The following is a 27,704-nucleotide window of genomic DNA, read 5'->3' on the forward strand; positions in this document are numbered from 1 at the left end:
GAGGACGGAACCACCAGCGGGAAGAGGCTCATTCTGTTTGTAACCCTGAAATCATTTCCATTTGGATGAAAAATAAAAACAAAACCTCAACCCAGTATCAGTAGTGACGGGCACACTTTCGAGTTCCCTGGGTCTCCAGGATGTACGTACCATCAGGGTCCTCAAATGTCCGAGGATGAAAAGGCTGTACTTGGCTCGTGTGATGGTGACATTCAATCTCTGCAAACTTGCCAGGAATCTAGGGAACAGGAAAAGAAAGTTACTTCTTTCTACAGGATGACTTGGCATGTCAGTGTAGATGAGACAGAGGCGATATTTTAGACAGTTTTTCTTGGGTTCTTTCTACTTTAAAGTCATACTCCCTTTCCCAACACAGGGTGCCTGGCACAGAAGCAATTCCCACTCAGACAGGAAACAAACAAGATGCCCAGTGCTTTCCTTCAAAGTGATGCAACTGTCTGTCAATTTCCTATTTTGCCTTGGATGAGATATTAGAAATTTAAACAGTGTGATTTTTAACCTTAAAAAAATCCTAGAAATACGACAGTATACCAATTATGACACGTACTATGGAGAGGAACCTGCCCCTGCAAAGCATACTGGATTCAATAATCTATTTCACTCTTAACAAGTGAAAAAACATTCACTCTATGACTTGGGTTAACAAACAGGTACCAAGAGAAGCAGACCTAACAGTGGATCAACTTCACAACTTAAAAAAACCCTTCATGATATTACGCAATTTTTTATAGAAGAAAATAAAGCAAATGATTGTTTTCTCTAACAGTGATTAAAAACAGATCTATCTCTGGGTTACAGACAAGCAAAAAACCAATAATGGCAGTTACCCACCCAATTGAGCCCTGCATGGCATTTGCTCTGACACAGGTAACAATAACACAGTCTTTCTGACGACCCTGGAACGCATCCACGGTATCGACTTCCGCTGGCCTATTTATGAAGGAAAACATAGTCACTGAAAAAAAAAACTATTAAATATCCACATTTATGCAGTACTACTTTTTAGAAATGATTTAAGGGCATCTTTTAAAAATCTGTATCTTCTTCATTATATGAAGTGTAATTTACATGACACAATGTTCACCATTGTAAAGTACACTGTTTGGTGAGTTTAAGTACCTTCACTATGTTGTGCAGCCATCACCGCTAATTTCAGAACATGTCCCTTTATCCGAAAGAGAAACCCTGTGTCTATCGGTCACCAGTCTCAATTTCCCCCTCTCCCCAGGCCCTGGAAACCACTAATCTGCTTTCTGTCTCTATGGATTTTTCTGCACTGGAAATTTCATATAAATGGAATTATAAAATACTTGACCTTTTGGGTTTGGCTTCTTATTTAGCATAATGTTTTCAAGGTTTGTCCACGCTGTAGCATGTAACAGAACTTCATTCCTTCCATAACTGATTATTTGATTCCTTTCATGACTGAATCTTTGATTGTAAAGGTGCACCACAATTTACCTTCATACAATTGTTGGACACATTTGGGTTGCTTCCACTTCTTGACTATCATGAATAATGTTGCTTATGAACATTCATGAACAAGGTTTTGTGTATACATTTTCTCAATTCTATCAGGTATTTACTTAGAAATGGAACTGCTGGGTCACACAGTAAATTCCATGTTTAACTTTTTGAAGAATTGCCAACCTGTTTTCTACAGTGATTTACCACTTTACATTCTCACCAGCAATGTGTAAGTGTTCCAATTTCTCCACATTCTTGCCAAAACTTGTTATTGCCTGTCTTTTTTTCATGCTAGCCATCCTGGTGGGTGTGAAGTGGCATCTCACTGTGGTTTTGATCTGGATTTCACTAAAGACAAATGATGTGGAACATCTCTCCTGTGCCTGTTCCTTATTTATCTTCTTTTGAGGAATGCTATTCACATTCTTTGCTCATTTAAAACATCAGATTATCTTTTTATTATTGAGTTGTCTGACTTCTTTATATAGTCTGAATATGACCCTTAACAGATGTATAATTTGCAAGTATTTTCTCCCATCCTCTTGGCTCTTTTTTCACTCTTTTCATAGTGTCCTCTGACACATTAACTTTCTAATTTTTATGAAGGTCAATTTATTTTTTCTCTGGTTACTTGTGCTCGGGGATCACATCTAAGAATCTGAGGTCACACAGATTTACACCTTTGTTTCCTTACAGGTTTTATCATTTTACCTCTTAGATTCAAGGCTCTAACCCATTTTGAGTTAATTATTGTATACATGGGGTCAAAATTCATTCTTTTGCAAGTGGATATCCAGTTGTTCCAGCACCATTTATTGAAAAAACTATTCTTTCCCCACTGAATGGTCTTGGTACTCTTGTTGAAAATCAATTGAACATAAATGTATGGGTTTATTTCCGGAATCTCAAATTATATTTGATTGGTCTATATGTCTATCCTTATGACAGAACTACAGTGTTGATAACTAGCCTTGTGTACATTTTGAAATAGGAAAGTGTGAGTCTCCAACACTGCTCTGTCAAGCTATTTACAGTTTCTTGCACTTTCATGTGAACTTTAGAGTACGCTTCTCCATCTCTGTAAAAAAAGAAGTTGGAATTTTGATAGAGATAACAAGGAGTCTGTAGCTCAACTTGGAGAGGACTGACTTCTTAACAATATTAAGTCTTCTAATCCATGCACATGGAATGTCTTTCCGTTTATTTAGGTGTTCTTTAACTTCTTTCAACAACGTGCTACACTTCTCAGTGTACAATCTTACACTTCTCTGGTTATATGAATTCCTAAGTATGTTGGTCTTTATGACGCTACTATAAATGGAATTGTTCTTTAATTTCCTTTTCAGAATTTCTCATAGCTAGTGTATAGAGATACAACTGATTTTTGTATATCGATCTTGGATCCTACAACTTTGCGGAACTTGTTTATAAGGACTAGTAGTTTGTGCAATTTTAAAGTTTTCTGTACATAAGATTATGCCATCTGTGAAGAGACAGTTTTACTTCTTTTCCAGTATGGATGCCTCTTCTTTCTTTTCCTTGCTTAATTGCTCTGCCTAGGATCTCTAATACAACGTGGCATAGAAGTAGTGAGATCAGGCATCCTTCCTGGTCGTAGGGGAAAGCGTTCCATCTCTCCATCAAGCATGATGTTTTAGCCATGAGTTTTCATAGATGTTTTTTTAATTAGGCTGAGGCAGTTCTTTTCTATTCTAGTTTGTTGAGTATTTTTATCATGAAAGGTTGTTGCATTCAGTCAAATGTTTTTTCCACATTTATTCAGATGATCACATAGGGTTTCCCCCTTTACTCTATCAATATGGTGTATCTCATCGATTGGTTTTCATATGTTGAGCCCCCCTTGCATTCATGAGATAAACTCCACTGGATTGTGGTGTATAATCCTTACAGTATGCTGGTGAGTTCAGCTGCCATGATTTTGTTGAGACTTTTTGCATCTGTATTCATAAGGGATACTGGTCTGCAGTTTTCTTTTTCGGTGATGTCTTCATGGCTTTGGTATCAGGGTAATAATGGCCTCATAATATGAGTTAGAAAGTCTTCCTTTCTATTCTTTGAAGCATTTGAGAAGGACTGGTGTTAATTCTTATTTTAATGTTTGACAAAATTCACCAGTGAAGCCTGGTGGGTTTTTCTCTGTTGGAAAGTGATTACTAACTCCATCTCTTTACATTTTATAGGTCTTTTCAAAAAAATTTTCCCCTAGAGTCAATTTTGAGTTTGTGTGTTTCTAGGTGAAGAAACTTTTGAGTTAATGGATATCCAATATTTAATTTTTAATTTTACTACTGAGGTAAAAGGGAGATAAAAATATGACCTTCACCCTGTACATGAAGGCACTAAAACAGTTAAATAATTTAGTGAAAATGTGACTATATGAGTCTCGGTAGAATTAGAATTCAGATTAACAAGCCATCCAACTAACAGGAAAGGCCTAGAGCTTCTCAGTCAATTCCATTATCAAGTATAACGGTGATGACATTCCAACTGGTGGGAGGTACTCCGTCTACAGGCTTACAAGTGTAACCACACTGCTTTCCCAGCACAAGTCTATGGACGCCAGTGTCCCAGTCTCCTTGTTATATACCACCATGGTCTAAGGCCACTCCCCAGAGTTAAGTTTCCTTTTCTTCTTTCCTTCTATCCCCTCTTTCTTCTTCAGAAAATCAACAGAAAAACTGGAAATATCTGTAAAAATATAGATGCCTCACCCTTTTCTATCAAACTCTTTGTCCAAATCCTTCTGAATCATCGTCTTCTGGGCCTTGTAATGGGTTATTATGCCAATGTTTCGGAAAGTAACATCCCTTCTTTTGTCTTTAATAAGTTTAATTAGTTCCATTACCAGTTTTATTTCTTGAACATTTACATATGAGCTAAATAAGATGGAAAAAAAATACAATAAATCAAAACTAATAGCAGTCCAATTGCTAACTTAAGCTCCACTTTGTTTTTCCATTACAGTAAAGGGTAGATAGGTAACTTTCATCTTTATTCAGTCAGCACTGACTCAAAGAGGCTGTTATAATGACCATTAATATTACACATATGAATAATATTAACATAACCGCCCAGTGAAACATGAAGTTATATGAGAGAAAAGAGTTTGGAGTCAAGTTGATGTTAGGCACCAATTTCTTTGTTAAAACAGGGATAGCCACAGTAAGAACAAAAGAATTTACAGTGAAGATGTGACTAGTAAATAGCTAATAGTAAGGATTTACTATCTTCCAGACACTGAGGGAAGTGCTTCAGTTATGTTATCTTCCTTCATTCCCCACCACCGGCTGTGCAGATTATGTTCCACATGACAGAGAGGATGTAATCCACAGACTCAATGTGACACAGCACCCTCCTCCGACCCCCCCGACCCCTGAGATGAACAACACAGGGCCCTACAGCAGCCTCACGTCCTCTCTGCCCCTGCTGGCCTCATCCTACACTCCCAACTCATCTCTCAAACTGCGTGTCCCCTCGTTACCATGCGTGCAGCCTAGGGGATGCCCTGCACCTGGACCTTTATTCCTGAGGCCACCTTGTCTGTCTCACTTTAAGAGCCTTAAATACTCACTCTCCTAATGTCAAGACTTACTGTACTGACAACCCGGTCAGCTCGCTCCCTTTTCCACACCTGAAATCTTTCCTTGGTCCCCTCTCAGGGCAACATTTCTTTTGTGACTGTCCATCCCCATAATACTCATGAGGCTGATCTCTCAGCCCTCTGATCCATTCTAACAGACCCCACCAAACCCTTAACCAACTGCTTCTCTGCACTTCTCACTTCCTCACTGAATGCTCCCTCCCTCCGTCCTACGAACTAATGTGATTCTCACTGAGGACACCACCTGCTCTGTAGCTCTCTCATGACACAGAGGTGGAATTTTATTTCTTCACACTTCATGATAGAGGTGGCATTCGTATCTGTACTAACAAATTCGGCCTCGAGACTATTAGTCCTTTGTTCTCTCACAGAAGCCCAGGCTCCTCAGAAGCAGTGTTTCCTAAGTAGCAACCACCACTCCCCTTGGCTGTCATCCACCTTATTCGCAACCCCATATGCTTAAAGTACTGCCCACCCCGTCTCACACCTTAATTCACCTGTACCTGTACTCGTCCTTCACAATACTTCACCTCACTGGAAAACTTAGTTACCACGGGGATGACCTGGTTAACATCTGTCCCCCATCAGACCACAGTTGCCTTGCACTGGGGCACGTCTGTTTTACTCACAGCTGTGATCATAGCATTTATCTACTCAAGTGCTTACAACATGTTAGGTAATAATGATCCCCATTATACAGTTGAGAAAATCAAAACGCTGAAATATAGAAAGATATCAGCAATTTGCTATTAAAAAGGTAAGGCTATATATCAACCCCACTAAAAGAAAAATGACTGTGCTCCAGCACTAGGCAGAGAGATTTGTATGGAACATTTTTGAATGTAAGTATGAATAAAAATAATATAAAAATTCTGGGGCCATCGGTGGGAACTGAAGAAAAAAAAGAACATACTCATTATCCCGTCTTTCTGAACCATCCCCAACATCAAACACGAGGTAGGGCTGAAATGGCCAGTCTGACGAACACCGATTGGTCTCTGTCAGTCTACAAAAAAGTAACCACCATTTAGAATACAAGTTACAGGAAGAAAATTTTTTTAATTATCATTTTTTTGTTGTTGTTGAGAGAGTTAGGGAAAGTAAGAGGACAAGAAGGACTTTATTTATAAATAAAATTTAAATATATTTAAATAATGTATTTTAGTGAAAAGAATATAATGAATTTTATTTCTATTCTAGCCCTAGGGGGAATGATCTATGTAATTAAAATATAACAATTATTCAGAAAAACAGAAAATTACTCATACTACAATAAATGGACAATGCAAGCTATAAAACACTACGTGGAGAATGATGAAATTTTTTTTCCCAAAAAGAGAAAAAGTGAGAAAAGACACGCGTCATACAAGGACTAGAAGGAGAGGTACTAAAATGTCAACAGTTAGTTCTCTGCTGGTCTAGGGATCAGGATTCGGCACTTTCAAAACGTTACCAGTGATTATTTCTGGGTAATATAAGTAAATAGGGGTTGGTTTTTCTCCCCTTCTTTTTTGTTTATCTGCATTTGCTGCAGTCAACATACTATTATAATTAAAATTATTAAACCTTTATGTTTTTCATAACAAGACTTAAGAATATAGTATAAGAGCTGTTCTTCCTAAAGCAGCTAAACTTACAAATAAAACAAGCTAGAATGCAAGGACTAGAACCCACCTGTTTGTCTTCAAGTTTCTGTTATAAACATAATTAGACGGGAAGAGACATATGTCTGGATGCATCCTGTACTGAACGGTCAGCTGCAGCACGGGCAGCCTGCCCACCATGTTGTGCTCCACGCTCTCCTCCAGCAGCTTGTAGAAGCGGGCCATCATCGACTGGTCATAGCCATACTCCTGTGCCTTCTGAGAGAGGAAAGAAAGCATACTCTCCAAGAGCTCATTTGTACTTTTCCCACTTATTATGAAGATGATTACTGAGCTCTAAAACTAGCACAGGGGAAAGGTACATCTAAAATGTACAAGGTGTCACTACCAACAACCAAAGGTTCAGAGAAAGATGGTGATTCTGACTCCAGCCCTGAAAAGCCATGAAGATGTCAATAGAAAAGTTGAGGCATTTTCTCTTTATTTAGAAAACCCACAAACTGCTTATGAAGATGTGATCTTGTGAGTCACCACAACTGTAGCTATTTTGGTGCTAACAGAGGTCACCTGAAAGAACCAATGATAAAAGAAGCAAAGAATTGTAATGCAGATTTCAACAATTACTTCTGGGACACGTTCTCACAACCAGTAATGAATCTTATGGTAAATGAGCCTTTTAGAGACCAATTTCTTCATCCATCCTTCCAATATAAATCGATCATCTAAAATTTGCAGTGCTGAGACTGCTAAAGTGAACAAGATAAAGTGTCACAGAACTTACATTCTAGTGGAGGAGATAGACAACTTACTAAGCTGATTTTATAAATCCAATAAAGGGTCACAACCTACAATCTGAAAAAGTGACTTAATTGACGAAGGAAATCGTCTTAATGTTATCAGTTGTGCCTTGGGATATGCTTTTCAATGTCAACATCACATCAAGATTCAGAAAGTACTGTATCTTGTATAATCTAGAAGCAAAAATATGCTCAAGAAAACCCACTAAGATGATGGAATCTTCATGAGTGATAATGAAGACATGAGCATTTAAGATTTATGTGCAAAAAAAAAAAGATTTATGTGCAAAGTTTTAACTTGTTTCATAAATTATCAGAGTGGGGAAAACAAGGCATTACTTCTTATGGTATTTATATACGTGATTTTAAATAGGTTTGTGTAACGAAACAGAATAAATATTATTAGTAGACATTTGGCAATTTCATCTATACTCCTGAAAGTTTATCTATTCAAGTTAGCCAAAACCTCATTTTCTCCACACTTGGAGAAAAATAAAACGGCTTATATGAGGTAAGGCATCTTCCAGAAAAAAACTGGGTCCATCTTACAAAACGATGGAGATTTTTATGTTCTGACATGGAAGAATATTCCTGATCTATTCATTGATCGGACAAAAGGCAATCTGGCACAGACTGATTCTGCCACCTTTAAACAAGGTCACACCCTATCTATACACAAATGTATACATACCTGATATGCATACTGTCTTTAATTGTATTTTGGGGGGGTAATTTGTCTGTTTCATGGAGGCATTATTTATTTACTTATTTAATGGAGGTACCGGGGATTGAACCCAGGATACCTAGTGCATGCTAAGCATGTGCCCTATGATGGAGCTACACCGATCCCCCTGACAAACTATCTTTTAATAACTTATTTACTGTCTGTTACCCAACAGAACGTCAACTTTGTGAAGGCAGGGATTTTTGTCTGTTTTCATCACTGTCATACCCCAGATCTTAAAACAGTGCCTGAATTATGCTGACATTCAATAAACACAGACTGAAAAAAAGTGAGCACACACATGTCCACAAACTGTTCAAATACTCACTAAACTGTTCACTGTAATTATCCCTGGAAATAGGTGGTTTGAAAGGCATGAAATTTAACTTCGGAATTCTCTTCTGAAATTTCCCCAATAAAACTGTACCATTTTTTGCAATTAAAAAAAAAAAAACCCAAATGGATTTTTCTCATTTCTGCTGTTCTTAATCAATCACCAAGTAGGCAGTAAAGTTAAGGCCCGTCAACAAATCATTTTCACTACATGCTGGGCCCTTCAAGAAGTCAAATCAGGAAACTTTTTAAACACTGTGTTATTCAAGGAAGGCAGTACAGAGCTGGCCCCTCCTGATTCTCTGTGAGCAGAGTCACCTGCAGCAGCCCTTCCCTCTGGACAAGTTTTCACCCAGAGATGGAGGGGCCCCCAGGCTACGCCCTCATGGCCACGAATGCGTGCTTAGACGGCAAAGAGCTGCACTGTCATTTTCCAGTGATTCCAAAGTCAAAAACAGTAACAAAAACAACATGCGTTCATTCCATCACTGAACAGAAATGCTGTGAAAATGATCTGTCCTCTGGGATCGTTCATGCAGCCACTACTCTATATATTTGTACAAACAACCTGTATTAGTAAAATGTTCAAGTTTTATTAAATTTTAAAACCATGGTCTAGACCTATGGAGATTACCCAAAATATCTGAATCCTCATTCTGCCGTGTGTTTCTAGAGGCCATCTTTAGTGAGATTAAAAAAGTGCAGTGGAGTGGACCACAGTCTCCGTGCTCACCACCCCAGCAGCAGAGCTCACAGTCTCTCTTCCTTTCCCATCCCTTTCAGAGGAGTGAGGGACACACTTTCTTGCACTCTAGGATACAGAATTCTAAAATTGGAAATCTTATTCTAAAAATCATTTCTCTTTACAATGTTTTCCTCAAATTTGCACATATTTAAATATAAATCAGAAAGTTGAGATTCTTCTCCCTGCTTTTAAAGTTTTTCTTTTATTAATGTTTTGGAGTTTATGTTATTAAAATAATTCAGGTACAGCCCTTAGAAGAGCTGCACGCCGCCTCTGTCAAAGGAACAGCCCACTGTGTGTGGAACGCCGTCTTCCTAGACTTCTGCTCTCTAACATGTACTCTGCTCCTGTCACACACACACAAAAGCACAATTATCAACAAAGGAACATTTCCAGAGACTTTCACTATTAAGGCTCCAAACAGTGGCTCTCTATTCTCAGCCATTCCCTGTCTTCCCCTGCAAGTGAGAGATGATGATCCAAGAAAGACGCCTATCCTCTCAAAATCCAAAAAAAGCCCCTTCCACAGTAAAGCAATCTGAATATGAAAAAACTTACCATAGAGATGACTGTGGGAGGGAGCTGCTTAGGATCTCCTACAAGGATAAGCTTGTTGCAACGATGGATTAGTGGAGTAAGCGTTTCAACTTCACAAGACTGCCCAGCCTGGGTAACAAAGTATAGGATGGAGGCATATTCTTAATTATCTGCTATTTATTTATCCATGTAGAGTCTAATACATAAGAATTCTAATCATTCAGGAAAAGTGCCACACGTTCTCCTTCTGCACCAAATATCAAAAATAAGGATTTTCTTTAGTTAGAAAGTAAAACAAACAACAAAAATATTCTAAACACTGAAAAAAATTCACACCTACGTTCTGGAGTCAGCCACCACTCGGGTGCCACTACCACTTGGGAACCAGCCCTAAGCCAGCAGGCCTCGCAGCGTCCCAGGTCTGCACTCCTTCCTCCTGCTGGGTGGGCACGTGCCTGAGGGGAGTGCGTGTCTGGGTGTGTCCCAGCCCCCACCCCCTGCCTTCTTCCTTGCTCCTCTCTAGGCCTCTTCAACTGTAAGACTCAAGCTTCTTCTCAGTTCAATGACATTTCCTTCAATTATTTCATCACTTCCACCTTTGCTGTTCCTTCATTTTGGTGAATCCTGGAGCTTAGATCTCCTGGGTGGGTTGGTTCTCTGTACCTCATTTTCCGTCTCTTTTGTCTTCTGGGCCCTATGTTCTGGCAAACAGTAAATAACCAGTACATGTTTGCTCAGTGAATAAACTAGGAATAAAGGATGAAAATATGGTGGCTCAGAGCTGTCCAAAGTTATATTAAAAATGCTTCAAGCCTTTTTCGCTCCCTCCTCTTCAGAGATGGCCCGCACTCTGTCTCAGGACTGTGCACCCACTTTTACTTTAATCTGAGCACCCAACTTCCACGCCTCTTTCCTTGCCTTCTTCTTGCCCTTTGAAAAGCCTACACTTTATGCAGTATGTATCTCCCTAAATTAATCTGTCTTTAATCAAAAGAAAAAAAATGCCTAAAAAGGTAACCAGAGATATTTCAAGCAGGAGCATGATAATCCTTGGGAGGGACACCTTGAGTCCATAATCCTAATGCTGGAAAAGCAGTTTTTACCGTGGCGGGTCAGCAGAAGCGTATTTCAACGTAAGAGGATACGCATGCAACGGCAGGGAAAACCAGATGCAGAAAGACCACGCTGTCAACACCCCGGCCGCCACTCTTCGCCTAAGACTTACTCTTTACAGCACCAGGCCGACTGCTCACTGACCTCATCGACAATGACACAACTGAAGGGGACACCCCCTTGGCCACGAAAAGCAGACTCGAGCAGTAAACCACCGCTCGTACTCAGCGTGCAGCAGATGATGTGGGACTCCAAAATGATGATGCTCTGTGTTTTCTGTGGGCGTCCTTGAACCTAACAAAATAGAAGTTAATCAACATTCAGTTGTATATACACTCTTGACTACAACAGGCCTATTTTTCATTATAAAACACCCACTATTTATTATGTGACAGAATTGTATCTAATAAATGCTGGGGGGAACCTCAAATCTAGAAAACAGCAGAAGCATTCAAGATAATCAGAAGTCACCAGAAAGAACACTGTGCTTTGCAGTGGAGTCTAATCTTAGAACATGATTTAAGCACATTTAGAAAAATTCATTCAAGATTTAATTTGGTCAAAGTAGATTACAATTCTTATGTGGGAAGGTATCAGAATGAGATTAAATAATTCTACTGAGTTATGAAGCACTCACCTGCATGAAACCAGGATCAGAACTAAGCTTCAACACACCTTTTCCTGAGTTTTTAAGTACGTAACAATGTTCTTTTTTTTTAAATAAGGCTAGTACTAACAAAAATGCCTGTGAAACTGATGAGCATTCTACTCCCACAGTAAGAAAAACCACCCTGGTCTACACATGTAGTAGCATAAACTGTGATGGAGACTGACAGCGTGAATGACACCTCACAATGTATACCGTTTAGTGTTCAAATTAATAAACTAGTTTTCTCATCAGAGATCTGGTTTGCCTATTCCTGCTCCTGAAAAGTAGCAGTGAAATATCCCTGAACACATGAGATATTCAACCACGGACTCCGAGGCTGTACGTGAGCTTTAGGAAGAGGGTGGTGCCTGCAGTCTTCCAGTGCTGACACGCTGAAGCACTGTCACGTACTCCCCGTCAGCCATCTAATGAGTGAAACTGCCAAGGACAACTAACTGAATGGCCCACAGAACAATGTGGTGAGCAGCAAAACTCACAATACCTGTAGACACGGACACTGTGCTTGAATTTAGGAAAATTAATTTTGGGCTCAGTTTAAAATTTCAATAAAAAGCTTCCCATGTAATTTTTAATTTAAATAAACAAACTGCTAATGAAAATATGCATTAAATTTAACTATGTTTATTCAGCCACACAGAGAAGGCTAATAATGTGCTCAAGAGAAAAAATCTCAGGGCAAAAATACAAATACCATTACCAGTGGATATCAACCCCTCTCCCTGACTCTGGATTCATTTTATTAGGGCTGCATTCTGGTGGTGAGGGTATACACCTGGCTCATCCTAGCATCACCACTCTAAATCTCAGTTGACATTTTTATATCCAAAGAATACTGGGGAAAAAGTTATACATATTATAGAAGGATTCTTATGATAAAAAACAAGAAAAAAAGAGTTCATGATTTCACCCAAAAATTGAGAGCAAGGTACTTGTATTTTCTTGTGCCAAATCCTACTTGAATTCAGACAAGTGTTTTCTTTTTCTTTTTAACAGAGAAAACCTACAAACCTAGTTTCATTAATTATTAATCTGAAGATAAATAACACAATTGTGCGGGGAGGGGAGAAGCAGAGCAGTTCAGTAGACAGGAGTTTTAGAAACATTCAGCCAGACCTAGAAAAGGAAAATTTTATAATCACCTCTTTCTTAGAAATCTCAGGCAGTAATAAGAATTCACTATCAGGCTTAAAAAAAAACCTGTTTAAACATATCTGTAATTACACCATTTTCTCCACTTTTGTATATGTTTGAAATTTTTCATAATAAAAAATTTTAAAATGTAATTGAGAAAAGACCATAGGTTGTCTGAACCAGTTCATAATTAAAAAAAAAAAAGGAAAGAAAGAAAAAGAAAAGAAGAACAGGGAAAATGTTACAGGTTAACTACTTACCTCTTTAATTTTAGAAGCAAGTTCCTGCCTTTCTTTTGAAACTTCGACAATTTTTTCATCTAATTCTTGCCTCTGGAAAAAATCAGAATGCCATCATTAGAATCAAACTAAGCATTTTAAAATGCTTTCCAACAGACTGCCTCGCATTTCTAAAGGGTGTGCCTATACTTTATTAACGAAAAGCTTACTCAGCCGGTGCCTCTCTCTGTACCAGTGAAGTCCTGATGTGACGCTCCTGTGCTGCCGCACGTCAGCGCTCAGCCAAGCCGCTCCATGCTGTCACTGCCCTGGCAGCCACTCTGGACGAGCGGCCTGCGGAGACCTTAAAATGACGCCAGCCTCTTCAAGCTCAGTTAGGCCCCAGACAGCAGCACGCAGAGTCACAAGCAAATGCATGCTCTTGTGATCTAGTCTCCCCTGCCTTTCACGCCTTCCCCTTACATGCCCCTTAGAAAAGACCTTCCTTAGATAAGGCCCTCCAAGCAGCTCACCAAACTCCTGCTCTTTTGGTTAAAGCTGACCAATCCAGCCTCAGCCCGGGAACCCTAAAGCACTCCACCCATGGGCTCTAACAAAGGCGTGCGCCCAGGTCCTGCCTCTCTCTGTCCGCACTCTGTCTGGCCTCCCTGTCATAAGGCATGCCTTGTACTTCCTTCAAGACCTGTGAATACAACTCAGTAACAACAACAACAAAAAACCCCCACAAACAACCCAATCAAAAACTAGGCAGAAGACCTAAACAGACATTTCTCCAATGAAGACATACAGAAGGCCAATAGGCACATAAGATGCTCAGTATCGCTAATTAAGAGAAATGCAAATCAAAACCACAATGAGGTATCACCTCACACAAACATATTGATTTTCATATTCTTTTTCACCATAAGGTACTACAAGATATTGAATACAGTTCCCTGCACTGTACAGCATGAACCTTTTGTTGACACATTCTTAACACTCTGTAAAGATTCAGTTCTGTCCCATGTACTGCAGGTATGCTCTGTCTGTCTGCTTAGCATCCAACCCTCCACTCATCTAGGAGGTCAAATGAGGTTATCAATTGCTCCCCAGTCATTCCTCTGGCCACAGGAATAGGCATTTAATACAGGCCTGGTAAATCACAGCACTCATTCCCTTAAAAATAGGGATTAGACCTGCTTGCATCCTCCAGGGACTAATCAGAGTCCTTTGTTAAAACTGATGCATGGATACTGGGAGAGAGACCTCTTCAGACAGTTTTTCTAAGCTGGGATGGTGGACGCAGGAGAAAAAATGGATGACTCACGGGAAAAATCAAGGGGTGGAGAAATGACATCATTTGAGCCTCTGGATCCAGCCATGCTGAAAAATTAATCCACTTCCAGATTCCCCAGGTACATGAACCAGTTAATTTCCTTTTGGTACAACTTAAGTTGAATTGGGTTTTTAACTTGCAACTGAAAGATACCTAACAAAATTAGTATGGCTTTCAGATAAGGCAAGCAACAGCCAACTGAGCCTGCGGGCTAAACTCAACTCATCTGTTTTCATAAAGTTTTATCGGAACACAGCCACACCCCTGTTTACAGATTATGAATCACTGTTTTCACGCTTCAAGAGGAGAGCTGAGTGGTTGAAACAGACTCCACATAGCCTGCAAAGTCTAAGATACTTACCATCTTGTCCTTTTCAAGAAAAGTTTGTAACTCCTGATGTAAGACACAATTTTTGCATACATTTTTATACACAAATTATGCTATTCCACAATGAAAGAATGGTATCAAATACTCATCAACTACTTTATCTATGAGTTATTTAAAAACACTGACCAAGAAGCATTTAGATACCTGTACTTCCCGCCCCCCTCGGCACAACGCACGCCGGCGGGAAAGCTCATCCAGCTGACGGTCTAGATATTCCTTCCTTCTGTGCATCTCCTGAACATGGGAAGGTAATTCTTTTTCTAAAACAAAAGGGGGGGGGGAAATGAATGATATGCTAATTTCAACACACACACACGTGCACACACAGTGAGAAGAAACACTAGTTTCCAAAGCTAGTTTCGAGGGTCTCCTAGATTGTTTCTAGGGTCTCCAAATTACCTTTAATGCCCAGGCCATTTTCGACCACACGTAAGAAAACAGAGGTAACATTAGCAGGTACCTGACTCAGTACTTACTCATTCGGTGGTTAACTTGGCTGTCCAAACTGAATTTTAGGACCTCATTATTAATAGACTTCTCTGGACCCAGACGTACTAAATTTATATCTCCACAGTTTCCTGTTGATAAAAGTCACACTTAGACATTAATAAGAACACTGCCAATCTCTGCACATAATATCTATTTCTAAGCAAGTATATTAAGTATCAGAGAAGGCTGCTAACATGAACTATTAATCAACCAGACACCTGAAACTATACTAGAGGCTTCCTACACATTATTTTAGATATTATTCAGAACAACGTTATAAAGCAAGGACTTATTTCTACCTAATAAAAGCTAGTGAGGTTGCATAAACAGTACGTTGCAGAGTTGAGATTCTATTGTTTCTCAAACTATGTTCTATACAACACTCCATAGTAAAATTTATCTGGGAAATGGAGGGTTAAAATAAAACAGATTTCTTTACCATAGGTTATTTCAAAAATAAAGACTTTTATTTATTAATATACGTGTGGATTTCTAAAACTGAATCTTGACCATCACATCCTTTTCTGCAGAATACTCAGAACCAAGTTTCTGAATCTCTGCTCTACATCATAATGCCACTCCAGGATCTAAGGGACATTAGATGCTGGAAATTCTGGAGTATGGCAATTCCAAAACTGTCAACATCATTTAACTGGTTTACTAAACACATTTTAATTTTAGATTAGCAAATTTCAGCTAATATTACTTAATCTAAAAACCTCTCACTGCATCGCTGAATTAGACTACAGTCATCACGCAGACGTACCCCAGCCTGACACATCACATGCTTGCTACTGTCTACCTCCTCCCCTGAATCCAAGTCCCTTACGAACAGGGTTTTGTTTTGGTCACTGCCTAGTCCAGCAGCTGGCAGGTAAGAAGTACAATAAATATGTGTTGAACAAATGAATGAATAAATGACTTACTATACAGTTGTCTACACATGTTTTTGTTCCTAGTTCAGCTCATTTTTCTAAATCTGAAGCCATCTTCTCTGGCCAACATTTACTTGAAAGTTTCAAAACTGCTAACTTGTGTTTCTACCAGGAGGTACATGAGATTATTTGGAAACTCACTCACTATAAACACCTAAAACTGCTCCAGAAATTAAAACAGACATCCTTTAAATTGCAGGGTGAGCTCCTAAGAATGTACGAGAAATTCCTAGGGGCCAAAAACAAAGAGAAAGCTGAAAACCAGTGCTGAAAGCCCCTGAAATGCTGTGGCCTCCCCTGAGGGAAGGGGGTGATGGCTGCTCACTGTCTAGGTGCTTAGCTGTTCTTCAATTTATACATAATAAAATGCACAGATTAAAAAATTTTTAGTTCCATAGTTTGACAAATGTCTACAGTGGCAAAGCTACCATCCAAGAAAGATACAGAAATTTTATAATGGGGACCTGGATTAGACCTGGATTAGAAAGCAAAGGGGCCTGGAAGGAGTGGAGGGGTGGAAAAGACGGGGCTCGACCTTGGCCTGGGCTTAGCTGGGAAAGAAGTAATTTTCTTCTAGACTCCCTCACCGTGGGCCCATGCCACATGTGGATTTAGAGACTAAACATGTAATACAGAGAATGACAAAGGTGACTCAACCAAAATAGCTGAGATTTTTAAAATGGGAATAATGAACTTTATACCAGTGTATTTGAAAACCTAAGATAAAGTGAAAATTCTTCTTGAAAAATACGAATTAGCAAAACTCACTCAAGTCTAGAAACCTTGAACAGACCAAGAATAACTACATTTAGACAGCAGATAGAAACTTAGCCATCTGTCAAAAAAACAGACAAAAAAAGAAAAAAACCCCACCAAAACAAAAACTCCCCAAACAAAACAACACTAAAAACAAATTACCCTTCCAAGAACAGGTATTCTGTCTCATACAAAATATTCCAAATAAATATCTGAATAACTTCATTTTTAAAGTCTGCATAACTTCAATACTAAAACCAAACAAAGATATGACAAAGAAAAATTACAGGCTGGCCTCATTTATGAATATTCATTTTAAAAATCCTGCATAAAACATCAGCAATCCAGCAATGTGTTAAAAAAAAAATTATACACAACCAAGGTGACCTTATTCTAGGAATCAAAGATATTGTAACATTAGAAAAGCACTGTAATTTATCACCTTTAACAGGTTAAAAACTAGCTTCATTACCATTTCAACGGATAAAAAAATGCATGCAATAAAATTCAATACCAATTCATTAAAAAACTCTTAATGAGAAGGGAACTTCTTTAACCCGATAAAGGGGACACACCAAACTCCAAAAACAAACATCAAACTTAACGGTTAGATGTCTGAGGCATTTCCTTTTAAAGGACACCCAGGACCACTGGAAGTAGTGAAAAGAGGTGGAAATAAAAGTACTGAAGGGGGAGGGTATAGCTCAAGTGGTAGAGCGCATGCTCGGCATGCACAGGGTCCTGGGTTCAATCCCCAGTGCCTCCTCTAAAAATAGATAAACAAACAAACAAACATAATTACCCCCCCCGGAAAAAAAAAACAACTAAAAGTACTGAAAAAGAAGAAAAAAGCTCTCTTTACTGTCAGACACTGTTTTCTAACCAAAAAACTAAAATAAAACTCCAACCTGGACGCTTGCTGGCCCAGTCCAAGTCCTGGCCTTGTCGTGTGGTCAACACACACCTGCAGAAGCACTTATCCCCCTCCTTCAGTCAGAGGGGGGGAGTGAATACTGCACCCCCCCCCACAAAGACTGTTCTTGGGCGTGCAATTTGATACAACCACTTTCAAGAAGAATTTGGCACTATCTAGAAAACTGAGGATGCACAAATCCTTCAACCCAACATTTTCACTTCCAGGTATACAGACCAGTGTCTTTATAAACTCTTCTGACCTTGAACTATAGTTGAAGTATTCTTCACATTGAAAGCCAGTACACTCACACACCTCCCCAGTAAAACAGGTTTCACAAAACAGTACTAACCCCTCACACTACCCAGACTCTGATCTTTTCTGTTCTCTTCTGTTCTACTTTACCTTGTTTAACTGTGCTGGTTCTGGTGTCCCTAAACTGATCTGACAATCCACTAACAGGTCACAAGCCATAGTTTGAAAAGCACTGCCCTAGAAGGCTGCACGAACACACAATAGACACGAGTGAGAACCCTGACTTCAGTGCGCTCCCTTTAACTGTCTGCAACACACAATTCATTTATTCAGCGTAGTGAATGTTTTCACACCCGCAGTGGAGAAACATGCACAAGTGTAGGAACGCTCACTGCAATACAGTTTGAAATAACAAAAAACAGGAAAAAAAATTCTATCAATAGATAAGGAGCAAACTGTGCACTCATACAATTAAATACCTTATAGCAGTTAATATGAAAGACTATATCAATATATAGCGATACATAAAATCATAAATCTCACAAACACGGTGAGTAAAAAAGTTGCAGGTTGATAATGTAAGTTTCAACAGCAAATGAATTTTATATGCAGGTAAAGCACATGTAGTAAAAGGACAAACGTGTGTGATCCCTCAGAAGAAAGGTGACATGTCCCAGCCTCTCACACCAGTGGGTGTGGCCATGGGAGTAAGTTCTGGCCAAAAGGAAATAAGCAGAGGTGTTTCTGGCAGGGTCTAGAAACTTTTCTTAAAGTATGGCTAGTCCCTTTGCCCCTTTCTTCGTCTTTTACTTATACTCAATGCATGTGATTACTGGAGCTGGAGCAGCCATTTCTGACCATGAGGTGCACTAAGGAACAGAGGTCACACGTGGTGGAGAAACAAGATGAAAGGACCCCAGTCTCTGAAGACTCTCTGAAGCAGAGTCATCATACCAGTCCCATGCCTCAGCTGCCCATCTCTGGGTTCTGAGTAAGAAAGAAAGAAGCGTCTACCATATTTAAGCCACTATTTGGAATCTCTATTATTTGCAGCCCAATCCAATCCTAACTAAAGTATGCTCAAGGAAAACAGAACATGGTTACGGAAGACAAGACATACGTGCTTGGAAGAATCGTCTAATACAGAGCTGCAACCACACCACTCAGAACGGGAGGCGTGAGAGTGAGTGCTAACGTTAAGTACACAGAAATTCTCTCACATCTTCACTCGAGCACCCGAAATCACCCGTGGTAATGCGTTTCACCGTCTGTCAACTGTACTGAAAAAAGTTATCCCTATGTATGTTTTCCACCTCAACTCTTCAGTTTGTCCTCCTATAAAACGCAGACAGTGAGGGCAGTTGTTACCGGGCTCACAGGATCACTCTGAGATGACTGACACACAAGGAGCGCTCAGCAACCATAAGCCACGACTGCTCCCGCTTTTGAGTCACTAAGTATCTACTCAGCCCAGCCGAGTGCCAGGCACTGTTTTAAGCACTGGGGTTACTGCAGTGGACAAATTTAAAAAAACTCTGCCTTCATGGAGCTTGTTCTAATTCTAGTTACACTGAACTGAGGTTCTCTTGCTTCTGCTCCTTTTTGTTTATAGTAACGTCTACTAGAGCTCCCCCGCCCCCACCCCACGTGCAATGGCTGACTCCTAACTCGTTCCTCAAGCTTCATCGCAGACATCATTTCCTCTGTAAAGCCTCGCCTGGCCACCACACGACGGAATCAAGGGCTGCTCTAGGTGTTGCAGAGAGCCCACACTTCACCCCTGTTATGCAGCTCGCACCCTTGCACTTAACTGCCCACCCACTTCCTCATCAGGCTGACGCTTTGAAGGTTTCACTGTCGAAACCTCAGTACTTATGCAGTGCCTGGCACAGAATAAATGCTCAGTAATGTTCGCTGAGCGAATCAGTGAGTACACGTGGTCCATAGCCTTAAGTGGAAATGGCCACCAGAATTGGCCTGCACTTTGTCATTCAAAGCTGCCCATGCTAAACACTGCAAACAAAAGCAAAAACAAATTAAAAGCCCATGTTAGTATCATACCCAAAGGATTCTTCTTGTCTTTACATTTTTCTTTGAATTCGAGGATGATTTTTTTCATGAGTTCATCAACAGCTGCATTGGAAGGCGCGCACACAAGGACACGGTTTTGTTTGATCTTGGCATTGGAGTTTTCATCTGAGTGTCCCCTCCTCTGGTCCCACAATTTGCCACCAAACAAACAAACAAACAAACAAACACTGGTGAGCACTATTCTGCAGTGCTATACCCGCTACTTCCATGTATATTCAAAGTTCCCCTTACAAATAGTTAAAAGTAAATAAAAGCGCCCGTATCTTCAACTGATACTAGAAAATTACTCTAGCATAGAACGTTACCGTAACTTCCCTCAGTCTTATCTTACTACCCACTTATTTTACTCAACACTCAATCCAACCAAAATGTAGATGAAGATGGTTTCCTGGTGTTAGACGTGACCTCCAATAAAGCCAGGAGACCACCATCCTAGCCCTTAGGATTAGTTTCACACAAGACAACGTTTTCTGCTCTTTTTATTTGATAACCTTCTCCACCTGTGCCGCCCTTTTATCTGATACAATTCCACACAACATCAGAAAGATACACAAAATTGAAGGAGAAAAGGCACTTTCGTACTCATGTAAATGTTAGTTAATTCAAGTGAAGCAAAAGGAAGTACTCAGTGACAGCACTGATGCCCTCACACGGACTCTACCTCTGTCAGCAAGCGGTACAGGAGGCCGACAATGGTTTTTGATTTTCCTGTGCCAGGCGGTCCATGAATCAGACAGATCTTGGCAACCGATGGGGAGTGTCTCACCATGGCATACGCAGTTTCTATTGCTTTCTTTTGGTCTTCGTTGAAATCTCTTAAGTAGGCGATCTATACAAAAGACATTAGTGAGAATGAGTTGTTCCTCCTGCAGCGGTGCAGGAGAGGGAGATAATGGAAAACATCTGTTTGAATTTCACCTTATCTTTATCAGACAGAAGCTCTGGTTATGATCAGTCCAGACCCCAAAATGACCTTTAATCTAAGAACCACTTTCACTACTGGAAATAAAGTTACTTATTATGAGTGTCTGTAGGCTCCGGTTCACCTACAAATACAACTGTATTTTTATTTGACATTCTTATAGAGATGATCACAAACTGTTACGTAGTTTTCTTCTATTTATTCCTGTTTCTTCCCATTTTAGTCAATTCTCTTCTTGCGCAGTAAAAGAAAAAACATTCCAAGACTTTCTTTCTTACTAACACAGCTGATATAGTAGAAGGAAGATAGATTTTGGGTCAGATCTGAGTCTATACCTCAGTTTCATTCACAAGCTAGATCTCTAAATTCCTAACTCTGAGCTTCAGTGTTTGTCATATATTAAGTCTAGGATTCCTAAAAAGGGTGAGAATTGGGTGAAATAACTCACATGAAAACCCTAACACACAGCAGATGTCCAAAAAGCACTACTTTCCTTGTGCCTGTCTCTGTGTTAACTCTGTGTTAACTTCCTGGATCTTACACACAACTCTTACAATGAGAAATATGAGTTCACACAAAATGACAACTTCATCTTCATACCTGCGACAATACCAGTCAATTTTCCATTGATCATTCAAAATCAAAATTAATTCCGCTAAATCAACTCCTACTCCTGAACTGTAATTACCTAAACAAAAACTTAAGTAGCATGCTCAAACATTTTAATGTTGTTCTTCAATCATATTTTCAATTCCTTATCGTACTCTACCTTTTTCCTAAAGCTGACTAACCCAACACAAAGACATACTTTGAAATATCAAAAACCTAAGCACTAAACAATGTCACTGGGCACACAAGGTGACTATGTCTTTGTTGCAGACATGAGGGAACATGTAATAGATAAAGACAACATGATGCTTCAACATTCTGACATGAAATGTTCCAACTTTTCCTGTTATTAGATGATCATTACTCACAATTCTCTCAGATGTTGTAGTTAGTAAATCTTTTGTACAGAAGTCCATGGGGTTTGGATTCAGAACGGCTCTGGCCAGTTGGTTCCGACCACTCAGCAAAGACATGGCTTTCAACTTCCTTTGTGTCGTTACTAGAGAGCTAATTACAATACATTTCACGAATTCACTTAAACTGACTGGTAAGTTATCTTGAGTCTGGATGGAAACGGAACACTCAGACTTCCCATTACGCACTATTACCAAGAAGGAGAAAAAGCCATTTCAGTCACCAGTGAGTAACAGTGTCCAGTTAAACAGGTTATTCAGAATTGGTATTTTGTAACATGTTACTTTATATACTAAATCAATAATTTACTCAACAAGTATCTACTGAATGCCTCCTAAGAGCCAGGCAATGTTTCTGTCATTTTTTTGCAGAGGGAGACAGATACATGAATGACTGTGTCAGGGGATGTAAGTGCTATGAAGACAGCAGAGAGGGGGCAAGAAAGGGATGCAGGATGTGAGGGAGGACTACCGCGGGCAGGACAGTCAGGGAAGGCCTTCCTGATCAAGATAATACCAGAGCCGATGCTTGACACAGGGGAGTGAGCCACGCCGTGACCTGGGGAAAGTGTGTTACAGGCGGAGAATCAGCAACTGCAAAGACCACGAGGCAGAGATGTGACTAGAGTATTTTAGGAACAGGGAGAAGGCTAGAATGGCTGGAAGGAAAAGTAGGGAGAAACGAGCTAGAAGACAGAGTAGAGTGGGGCCACACTTTATGGGACTATGTAGACCAGTAGGGACTCTGAACACTACCTGAGACAATTCTGTGGAGGGAAGAGACATGCTCTAAGTTACACACTAAGAGAATCACATACTGCAGACTACAGAATAAACCGCAATGGGAAAAGCAAAGACAGACCACTTAAGAGGCCACTGTAGGATCCAGGCAAAAGTTAGTGGAAGTGTGCGCCAGGACATAATAGTAGAAGTGGGGCCTGGATCTTGGATATACTGCAAAGGAAGAGTCAAGACGATTTCCTGGTGAATTAGGTGGATGATGCTGAAGTTTTTTGGCTGAGCAACTGGAAGATTGGAAGCCCTGCTAACTGAGATGGGAAAATTGAAGGAACTGCAGATGTCAGGCAGAAAATCAAGCATTCCTTTTGGTGTAGGTTTGAAATGGTTAATCTATCTCCAAATGGAGACGTCAGAGAGTGGGATGCAAGAAGGGTTCAGGGAAGGATGCTACCTTAGAAACAGAAATTTGGCAAATTAACCACTTGAAAGAGTCTAAAGCACAGATTAAGGCACATATCCTCGTTTGCTACTCCTCTAAACGCATTCTACACAAAGCCCTGCGCCCTGATCACACCTATGTTAGTAAATATGGCACATCAGTTATGAGGCAGCACAATGCTGAGCTCTAAGGGGCTTTGTTGTAATTTTTAAGATAAAACACAAAAAGGTAAAGGAATAATGAAATCATATTGTCTTCATATAATAGAGACTAAGAAAGCAGCAATGTCAAAAAGGCAGCTTGGAATATAACAAAGAACGTGGACTTTGCAGCCAAACAAAATCAGGTTTCAATTATGTACCTATCTTTTAATACTGAGGATGACCCTGGATAAGTTACTTAACATCCCTGAGCTCTGACTTCCCAATGAGCAGGGAATGAGTAATTTTTACTATTTTGCAGGGCTTTGGGAAAAGATGACAAATGTGCCCAGGTAGGGCACAGGTGGTGCTCCTTAAGTTCAAGCTAAAACTTCTGTTATGTTACCTTAGGGAGAGAAGCCCCCACAACGCAATGGATGGGAGTGATGGAGACAGCGAACCCCTCCAGCTGCCTTACAGTGAGTTGTAAGTTTGGCCTTCTCAGAAACAATTAGCCACAAAACCAAGGTTGGAATGTGATTTAACAAACAGGTTGCACATTGTCTGTTTTGTAACAAACACACTGACAGATGAAGGAATTTACTAGAAGGAGAAGACATAACAAAAGAAAGCTTTTAAATTATAAGTCTAATGCAATAAATACTGGGCCTTTTCCAGCTGAGTCCAGAAAAACTAAAAAAGGACCCTGAATGGCAAGTAATCAACTGAGCAAATACAGGTCTGGTAAATAAATGTACAGCAAATACAGGTCTGTTAAACCCAGAGTAAATATACAACTGGTAAATGTCCAGCAAACACGTGGCCAGTAAAGCCTAACTTAGAGGGAAATTACAAGATGAGCTTCTGACAGATGTCCCTTCGCCCGCTCATTATTTACTTACTGACTGAAGTGCGGCGAAATTTATGAACATAACCACAGTGATATTCATGGGGATCCAGCACAAAGTTTCTCTGTAGATCCTTCTTCTCTTCATTTAGTCTTTCGGGAACCAAGAACACCAAATCATTTTCCTTTGGATGAAGCTGTTTAGCTAGTTCACATTCCTCAAGATAAACTATAAAACAATAAGAAACCAGCATTAATTCTAACAGAACTGTTTTACTTAAGATTACCTACTGAAAGGATATGAAACTCGTATGAAGTCAAGCAAGTGTACAGCACTAGTGGACTTTGTATTACTTCAAAATGGCAGTCCAAGCCAGTCAACACCTTCAAATACTGATTATATGGTATTACAAAATTATTCTTAAAAACAGATGAAACCATAATATTCAAAAGTAGCTAATAAATTTCCTGTCCTTGAAGTTTATCTTAGGTTTTAATCAAGAAACATTCATTTTTGTTCCCTACTTTCAAAATCCCAAGAGAAATTCCAGAAACGGATACAAGTATATATAAGAATTCTTAGCCTATTGGTGATATTTCAAACAAGGGGAAAAGGACAGTAGTAAAACAAATGGGGCTGGGAAAACAGGCCAATCACTAAAATTAAAAAGTTTAGTACAAGCAGCTAAATCCGGCAACAGCGTGTTGAACTAAATTTAAAGCATGAAGTATGGGGACTAGGTAGACTGAACCACAGAGTCAAAAAAAATTTTTTTTAAATGCATCGTGTAAGAAATACTTATTTGAAGGCATCAGAGAACAAATACAACAATGAAAAATCACTATATTGAGAACCAGAACAGTGAGGAAATCCACAGGGGTCAGCCCAGTGTTTTCCCTAGAAACATCTGAACTATTCAGGGAGTAGCAGTCAGGAGTCTGAGCCGTACCTGGGATGGCCTTGCACACAGAAAAAAAACACAAATGTTGGCATCCAGGGCCTGCAGAGAGTGGGCACCTGGTAGCCCCCCTGCTTCAGGCTGGGACCGGAAGGACGACACCCGAGGAAGAAGCAGGAGTAAACTGGCCTTTGCATGGGCTGCAGACCAGCTTCACTTCACCTGAGTACTTCAGGAAAGCTCAGTCCTTTAAACAGGATTAAGATGATCCCACATTGCTACTGCTCCCAGAATCCTGGCAGAGCAAAGGAAAAGCCTCTCTGGAAGAAGACAGCATCATGCTAGGCCTCAAGATTATTTTTACATAACCTTCCAGAGACAATGACCAACACATTATGCAAAGCACAAGGAGAGAACAAATACATGAACTGGTAGAATCAACAAACAAACAAACAAAGGGCTGCACAGGGCACGACTGAGTATAGCCGTCCCTTGGTATCTGTGGGGAACTGGGTCCCCCGTCGGACACCAAAATCCTGAGATGCTCAAGTGTCTTACATAAAATGGCACAGTATGTCCTATGGCTCAGGCACACCCTCCTGCATACTTTAACGTCTCTAGATCACCTATAATACCTAACACAACGCAATGCTATGTGCAGACTTGTAAGTCCAACAGAAGTGGTATGTAAACAGATGTTGATGCACAGCAAATTCAAGTTTTTCTGGAATTTTTTTCCCAAATATCTTTAATCCACGGTTGAATCCAAGGATGCAGAACCTATACATACAGAATGTTTTACACAGGTTAAAATATAGAATTAAAATACATAACAACAATAATATACTATTGGGATGGGGATTAACAGAGTTAAAGTTTTTTTTTTTTTTAAAGATTTTTTTCCTTATCTACAGAGACAATTAAAATATCTATTAAAACTATGCACTTCTGATAAATCAAGCATGAACATTATAAGTTTTAACTAAATACTTAATAGCAAAAGAGCTATAAATTGGGGTATAATTTCCAAACTGAAAGAGAAGAAAAACTGAAAACTTTAAAAATGGAAAGAAAATTTTAGAGTATTCAGCCAAATCAAAAGAAAGTTAATAGTTAGTATATAATTAGGCTCATTTGTTGTTACTGCATTTCTTGTTTTTTTTTTTTTTGGTGGGGGGAGGTAATTAAGTTTATTTATTTATTTATAACGGAGGTACTGTGGATGTATTTCATTTTATGGTTTGCTTTTTATAGTCACCTCTGTTGATTTAACGGTTCAAAAATCTCACGTATATGTAAAAAGCATACTGCAGTTCTATTAGTTTTTTCTTTATATATTTTATTAGGTGCACATACATGCACTCAAATTCGTCATATCTTCTGTTAATTGAACTTAACATTGTGAAATACTCCCTTTTTATCTCAAATAATACTTTTCTGCCTTAAAGTCTATTTAGTCTAATATTAACAGAGCAAAACAAGTTTTCTTTTAGTTGGGTTTGAATGAGTATCTTTCTCCAAGCTTTTTTTTTCAACCTTTCTGTATCTTACATTTACATGTATTACTTGTTAATAGCATATAACATGCCCATATTGATCCTAAAATAACACTTTCTACCAAAAGATACTAAGGCTACTTAGAAAATTTCAAGTTCAGATATGGGATAAAAAATATGAATGATATCGGTTACATGAGATGGCAAGAAAGTTCTCAAAGACTAGAAGGGTCCTGTCTAAAGGGTTCAGGAGCCAACCTGAAGAAGCCAATTACAAAGGACTGAAATGGAAGCATATTTAAGTCCATGTGTTTATAACGAAAAATTTTTTAAAAGGGTCACTGGTCAACACCAGTGCTTGCAGTAAATTAACTCATTATTTTGAAAACTGGTCAAGAGTCAAGACCTTATTCTACCTTTCTTTATAAAAGTATACCACTAAGTAATCAAATAAAATAGAGAACTTTCTCTTTATAGAGAATAGCTAGTAAGTGAAAAAATGATCAAATAAAAATACCATTTTGTATCCTTTAATAAATTAACTTATCTAGGCATTAAGCATCAGTAGCTATAAATATTACAAAAAAGAGAAATCAGAGATCAAGTACCTCCTGATAAAGGAACATCCCACCCCACCTATGAAATAGTTCTGCCAAAAATATTAAATCAAATGAATCTGATTAAGCCTCTAGATCCAACTAACAATTTACAAGAAATAGAGGACAGAAAAACATACTAAACACCATCAGGGGGACGCAATCGGCAAGACATAGACCGTAACTCCACAGGATCAACAACTCAATTTCTTCAAATACAATAAATTCATTACAAAGGGGGAAAAACATGAATGAAATAATTACACTTGAAAAAGACATTATCAACCAATGTCAATGAGTGGACCTAATTTGGATCTTAACTGAATAAGAAATAAACACTTTATTTATGAGGAAACTGAAAATCTGAACACTGACTAGCTATCTAATATTAAGGAATCATGGTTAATACTTTAGCAATATTTATTATGAATTTTTACATCCATATCTTTTAGAGATA

The 27,704-nt window shown here is 39.2% G+C and overlaps 1 protein-coding gene across 4 annotated transcripts in view; it reads right to left on the reverse strand.

Annotated features, from left to right (window-relative positions):
• Positions 1-27,704, reverse strand: part of SETX (senataxin) — a 65,660-nt gene that overhangs the window by 6,190 nt on the left and 31,766 nt on the right. For all 4 annotated transcript variants that reach the window (XM_032478725.1, XM_032478724.1, XM_032478722.1 and 1 more), the window contains exons 12-25: positions 24,312-24,485; positions 22,045-22,277; positions 20,807-20,974; positions 20,116-20,266; positions 15,183-15,284; positions 14,851-14,966; positions 13,025-13,096; positions 11,108-11,257; positions 9,872-9,979; positions 6,785-6,972; positions 6,024-6,116; positions 4,221-4,385; positions 853-951; positions 151-238 (exon numbers count right to left, since the gene is read on the reverse strand). In XM_032478725.1, the coding sequence (XP_032334616.1) occupies positions 151-238; positions 853-951; positions 4,221-4,385; positions 6,024-6,116; positions 6,785-6,972; positions 9,872-9,979; positions 11,108-11,257; positions 13,025-13,096; positions 14,851-14,966; positions 15,183-15,284; positions 20,116-20,266; positions 20,807-20,974; positions 22,045-22,277; positions 24,312-24,485 (1,907 nt within the window). The remainder of the gene's footprint in view (positions 1-150; positions 239-852; positions 952-4,220; positions 4,386-6,023; positions 6,117-6,784; positions 6,973-9,871; positions 9,980-11,107; positions 11,258-13,024; positions 13,097-14,850; positions 14,967-15,182; positions 15,285-20,115; positions 20,267-20,806; positions 20,975-22,044; positions 22,278-24,311; positions 24,486-27,704) is intronic.

Source organism: Camelus ferus, chromosome 4 (assembly GCF_009834535.1).
Source record: "Camelus ferus isolate YT-003-E chromosome 4, BCGSAC_Cfer_1.0, whole genome shotgun sequence".
Lineage (NCBI taxonomy): Eukaryota > Metazoa > Chordata > Mammalia > Artiodactyla > Camelidae > Camelus > Camelus ferus.